The sequence below is a fragment of the Brachypodium distachyon genome, chromosome 4 (assembly GCF_000005505.3).
Source record: "Brachypodium distachyon strain Bd21 chromosome 4, Brachypodium_distachyon_v3.0, whole genome shotgun sequence".
Lineage (NCBI taxonomy): Eukaryota > Viridiplantae > Streptophyta > Magnoliopsida > Poales > Poaceae > Brachypodium > Brachypodium distachyon.
In genome coordinates this window covers 17,848,049-17,853,923 of record NC_016134.3, presented here as the reverse complement: position 1 = coordinate 17,853,923, position 5,875 = coordinate 17,848,049, and the positions used below count along the sequence as shown (strand labels likewise).

The window sequence follows — 5,875 nt, the reverse complement described above, 5'->3', positions numbered from 1 at the left end:
CCCGCTCCACGTGTCCTTCGTATGCACTGTCGTCGGCATCGGAGAGGAAGGGCTGCGACGCCTGTTCTTCGCCGAGTCCCTCACCGACGGCTGCAGCAGCTGTAGCAGGAGGGAAGAGAGCGGCACGGAGCTCGGCCACCGGTCCACAGGGTTGGGAACCCTGCCATGCTGTCACCCATGGTGCTTGACGCCAGAAGCGACATCGTGTGGCTGCAGCACGCGTCGTGCAGGCATTCACGATGTTCGCTCCGCTCCGCTCTGCCGCAGTCAAGAAAAGAGCAAAGAGGCGGAGCTGAAGGATGAAGATGATGGGTTTGTGTGGGTGGGGGTGTTAGGGGGGTTATTGTGATTTACGGCATGTCAGCTAGTGGGTCATGTACGTCAGATACATGCCACATCAGCAAAATACGTACGTCTCCATCGTATAGGATCATATTGCACCGTATTTTAAAGTTTAGTGACCTAGATGAGCGTTTTGAGAGTATGAGGACTAGATTGAACCGTCAACACAAGTTAGATGACTAACAGTGTGTTTTACTCAAACACAAACGATGGACACGAAACATGTGAACTCTGATTTAAAAGGGAAAAAAGAAGCTCATGCCTATTTCAAGGATGCCACTCGTCGTCGCAACTTCAGTGGAGATGACAAATCCGTGGAGACCGCCATCCCAGAGACTGAGAAGAGGACGCCAGCTGGTCACGGACCAGCACGTCAAAGAAGTCCAAGCACACAACGCCAACAAAGGTGTACACCGGAGAGGTTCCACCTCCACCCAAGGTTGCTGGTGATAGAGACGATAGGAACGGCCGAAGTTAGAAGTAAGAATTTCATGCACCAAACCAGTTCACCCATAAACTCAAGCTCATGGAGCAACATAAGGCTTCACTTAAATTTCAACATCCCATCTCACGTGTCTCTCACAGGTCTAAATGCGGACAGAAAGTGAGTTACAATTTACTTGCGTCAGTCGGATCTCGAAGTCGAGAACTCTCGACATTGATAGCACGATGAGTTTCATTAACCGAAATGTACATCCAAAAGGTCAAACTGGTGGGGGAAGAGGGGTAATCATTATACCTTCAACAAGAAGTATTGCGGGCCCACCTGCACCTCGATAGGGAGGATGCCACAAAAGAATTACTGGAGATGTTGAGGATGCGAGCGCGGCGAGCGAGTTGGAGATCGAGCCACAGATAGGACGATGCGCTTGGGGAGTGACAACTCGGCGTTGGCCATGGCCGGTGAGCCGCCGCAGAGCACACTCGACCATGAGAGTAACCGTCGTTTCGTCTCTAGCGTCATTGGACCAGCCAGAGACCGGAGCGTCAAGGCCATAACATCCCCTAAGCGTTGTGGGGTTGCCAGGACATGCAAGGAACCGTTGAGATATGCTCCATCTACTGTGGAGGAGTTTTTCGTGATGGTGCTCGATGCCTCTAGGATCATCGTAGGATTACGAATAGGTAATTAGGCATCCTTAAATATGTCATTGCAATGCGCTTGTGAAAATCGCTAAGAGTTAAAAATTTTGAGGGGGTAAACCAACTTTATTCAACTCTTGCCCGTAGAGGAATACAAGCAATATCTGGAACATCTAAAAGCCAAAGACGATTGTTGGAACTAATTAGCGAACATGCCTTCCTTAGATGGGCCGGGCACTCAGCCCACCCCATCGAAACACTAGGCCCATCTCGTGTCAAGGGTTCCATGGGCCCGTCAAAAGCCAATCCCGTGTAGCACCTGGCCCAACGGGCTGGATACGCTACTGGAATGGAGGGAATAAAATGTCACACTCTGTACTAAACGTAGAATAGTTTACGAATGCGTGATTAGCATAAAACAGAGTATCGATCATGATCCTCCATCGTGAACCCTGCTACTCCATTTAATTTCCTCGAAAGGGTTAGAAGAAGAAGCGAGCATGCATGCCAGTGAGTCAGTGACCTCTCATCGATCATCACTTGCATGAACAAAAGAGGAGGAAGAAAAACGAGGAAAGGTGCCGCAACCAAAAGTAGTAATTGTTGATCTCCTACTGGCTTAATCAAGCCAATTTAGTACGGAGAGCACCTTTTGCCTTTAGCTTTTCAAGCTAGCTAGATAGCTAGTGGGATCAATGTCCTGTTGTACCATACTATCATTGATCCCTTGCTTCTTCAAACTGCGTGCTGATAATGAAATAAGGGAGTACTGCAGGGTGAGTGCCGACGTAACTAGTTTTGTAATCTAAGTATATACAGGTGCGTACTGTATTTATATAAATGTAATGGCAGTGGGTATCCGAAGTATGGTGGTGCGTGTACTCCATTAAAAATGGTACAGTAACAGAAAGGAAAGGACCCCATTGCACATGCAACCGTGGTTGTGGAACTAATCAAGGAAGAATTAGCAACCACCGGCCGGCCACATGCGTAAAGCTTTGGTTCAAAATATCCTTCACGGCCCTGGCTATGCCACCGTGTCCGGATCGTTCCTCGTCAGCTTCGCAGCTCATGAAAAAACATCAATTTGTTCGGTGTTCCCTCTCTCACAATCCATGGTAAAGCAGAGCATCGATACCAGTAGTACGGAGTACTAGAAAGGAGGAATTAAAGGAGCACCGGCTATCAACAGAAAAAGAGAGGTTTGCACAATGACCTGAACCTATCAACCAAAGCGACACGACACGACTTCTTTCTCTGGCCCCTGACAGACAGCCACGGACGGACAGGGGAATGCATGATGCACCGACAGGCAACCAAAGCCCAAGGACGAATACGATGCACACCGGCACGGCTAGCACCACCAGCCCCTCAAAAGTTGCAAAGATCTCGACCCGATCGCGACCACTAGCACATTATATGCACACTGGCACTGCTGCTGCTGCTGTGACTAATTTACTGCTGGTCCAGTTTGGCTGGCTGGCCAGCGTGACACAACAGACAAAGGCAGGCAGCAGTACAGCAGCATCAGAGAAATTGCAGCACTGCTCCCATTTAACAAGGGCGCTGATGCTGATGGGGGTCGGAGGGGTTGCAGGCAGAAAAGCAGGGGGAGCAACGCATCATGGCAGTGGCATCTGCAAAGAACATCCATCCAATGCGGTGCAGCAGCAGCTGAGACAGTAACCACCACTGGTCCATTGACATTGCGGCATTGCCCACCTATCTACAGTGGGAGGACTGGTACCTTTCAGATTACCCTGCAATCACATCTACCCCTGGGACCTGGCATAAACTACTGCTGCTGCTTTTGCATTCATGTGGATCTTTATCTGTCTCTGCGTCTCAGACGGTCCGTTTTGATATTGAATATGTCTTGGAAACGGTACAACTGTTGTTAATGCGGGTAAACTCGCCCCACCTCCGTACACCCGTTCAACGTTTACCCATCAGGCTGGTCATGGTGTTATAATGGGGAGTAACTTAAGAGTCCATTTTCATTTTCTTGTAACTTAAGAGTCCATTTTCTTGAAACGTCACAAGGAAACGAAATGGCTCCCGGATGAGACACTATAACCCAGAGCATGTGAAACTTTAATCGTCTCAAGCAACAGCAACGCAGAGAACAGAGCACGTGAAGTCGGGAAGCAATGAACATATTTTGTGCGAGTAAACAAAAAAGAACCAAAAGCTGAATATCTTTTGCATTGAGAAGTCTACTGTCTCTGTTCCTTTACTTACCCAAACCAAAAAGAGGACAGGGGTGAGAGATCGCACTAATGTTCCACTGAGCGATAATTTTACCAAAACGCCAGTGGAAATTACCATGTCCTACTACATCCCTACCTGTTCTCCCGGAAACAACGAAACGAACACGACCGATTAGTCTAAACCTAATTGGCTAATTTATCAGGGGGGGCGACGGATAAAAAAAACGCCATGTGACATTGCACTTGGCGAAGGGTGGGGACTGATCCGATCAGTCCATGGCGATGTGGACGGAGGCGTTCTTGGTGGCGAGGCAGACAGGGCAGGCGTCCAGCCTGGGCTCGCACGCCTTGCAAAGGCAGAGGTGCCGGCAAGGGAGCAGAAGCACCGACGCCTCGCCCTGGCCGCACGACTTGCACGCCCACTTGGAGCAGACGCCAGCGTCCTCCTTGGGCGCCGCGAAGCAGCAGGACTGAGCGTCGTCCTCGGCTCCGGCGGGGGAGTTGAAGTCCGATTCGCCGAAGCCCTCGGCGGGGGCCGGGGCGGCGGCGCCGCGGAGGAGCAGGTGGTCGAGCGTCGAACGGAGCCCGGCCGCGACGGCCTCGTTGCTGCGCGCGAGGCCGCACCACGCCTGGCTCTCGGCGGCCGCCTGCCGAAGGCACGACTCCAGCTCCGCGGCGCGCCGGCGGGCGGCCTCTAGCTCGGCTTCCTTCTCCCTCAGCCGCCGCGCCGCGGACGCGGACGCCGCGCGCACCAGCGACAGGCACTGCCGCTTCCGCGCCTGCTCCAGCCCGGCGCGCATCCGCTCCAGCTCCGCACGCACCGTCGCGTCGATCTCCGCGTTCTGCCGCAACAGCTCCGACACGAGCTCGTCCGTGGCGAACGACGATGCGGCCGAAGCCGGGCGGCGGCCGCTGGTTGATGTCATCGCGGACTCCGCCGACCGGAACGCCATGGCGGGCGCAGGCGCCACGGCCTTGACCATGCCAGGGATCGGCAGCAGGGCGGACGACGACGACACGTACTGCTCCTCCACCTCCCCCCTGCCGCGCTTCCGCGCCACGCCGTTGCCGGCGCCGTTGTGGCACGTCAGCTCGCTCTGCGCGCCGCCGCTGGCCATGGCTGCGGCGCAGTGGTTGTAGCCGTTGTTGTTGTTCGCCACCGCGGACAGGAACGCGGCGTCGACATCGTAACCCGCATCAACGACGCGGGGGAAGCACCCGGCAGCGTAACGCGCTTGCACGGCCATGGGAAGAAATGGAAGAAAGCCCCAGGGAAGAACTCTCTCTGCACGGGGCACAAGCAAGAAGAGGGCGGATTGCGTTGGGAGAGAGAGAGAGAGAGAGAGAGAGGAGGATCCTTTTATACAAAGGGGCAAGAGGCAGGCCGAGATGCCATGCCACATGGATGGATGGTGGTGGGGAGCAGCACCACAGGACAAAAGCAGGGAGGGTGGCGAGATGTGATACATGCACGGGGACGGGGGGTTGGGTTAGCGAAGGAAGGGAATTAATTGGTTGCCGGTTTAATAGCTTGACTCATAATAAATCTGGGTGGGCGCAATAATAGCCTACTCCTCCTTGTCCCAACGGCCAAAGCCAAGCAAATCCAAGAAAGTGGCCTAGCGCGCTAGGCCCCCCCGCGGTTCAAGACATGCTACGTGTGTACGCATGTGCTAATCGAGGAATAGTTTTCTCTCGGTTGAGCCTTTCATTATTTGGTCATCTGATCCAGTCATCAGTCCTTGTCTCTTTGTGCTGCATCAAGGATTAAAAAAGATGGAATATATAGATAAAGAAAGGGTCGCTCGGTAATGTCAATGGACCAGTACAAAGAGTGGAGTGGCAGGATACCCCTGCGATGCCTGAGGATATCTTAGTTTTATTCTAGGTTAAATCTTCTGATATTCAATGAAATTTGCTGATAAAAATATATTAAAAATCAATAAAATACATTGGTACATAAAAAAATTCATACTTCCTTAGTCTTTTCAGGTTTCTCAAAATTTAAATGTATCTAGATATGGTTTAATGTATAAATGCATTCAAATTTTGATTTTGTTGAAGTGAGAGAGTTAGAAAAAATTGATCAAATGGCAAAACATAAAAAATGCTCCTTTATAAATTTAGTACGTAATAATAATAATGACATGTCAAGCCTTCGAGGTGAGGTAGGTTCGTGGCCTCTTCTTCTGCGGTTGTTTTGTTCCACTAGTAATCGCCTGTCATCATCACGCTAGTCC

At 51.7% G+C, this 5,875-nt stretch overlaps 1 protein-coding gene across 1 annotated transcript; it reads right to left on the bottom strand.

The window, feature by feature from the left end:
- Positions 1 to 3,595: 3,595 nt before the first annotated feature.
- On the bottom strand, positions 3,596 to 5,098 carry LOC100839122 (BOI-related E3 ubiquitin-protein ligase 1). Its single transcript, XM_003575954.4, has one exon. The coding sequence runs from the start codon at positions 5,036 to 5,038 to the stop codon at positions 3,905 to 3,907; it is 1,134 nt and encodes a 377-aa protein (XP_003576002.2). The 5' UTR covers positions 5,039 to 5,098; the 3' UTR covers positions 3,596 to 3,904.
- Between the last annotated feature and the right edge of the window lie 777 nt (positions 5,099 to 5,875).

Bases quoted from the DNA above. Each gene is read 5' to 3' on its own strand.
- LOC100839122 (XM_003575954.4), bottom strand. From the start codon at position 5,038: ATGTGGCATGGCATCTCGGCCTGCCTCTTGCCCCTTTGTATAAAAGGA.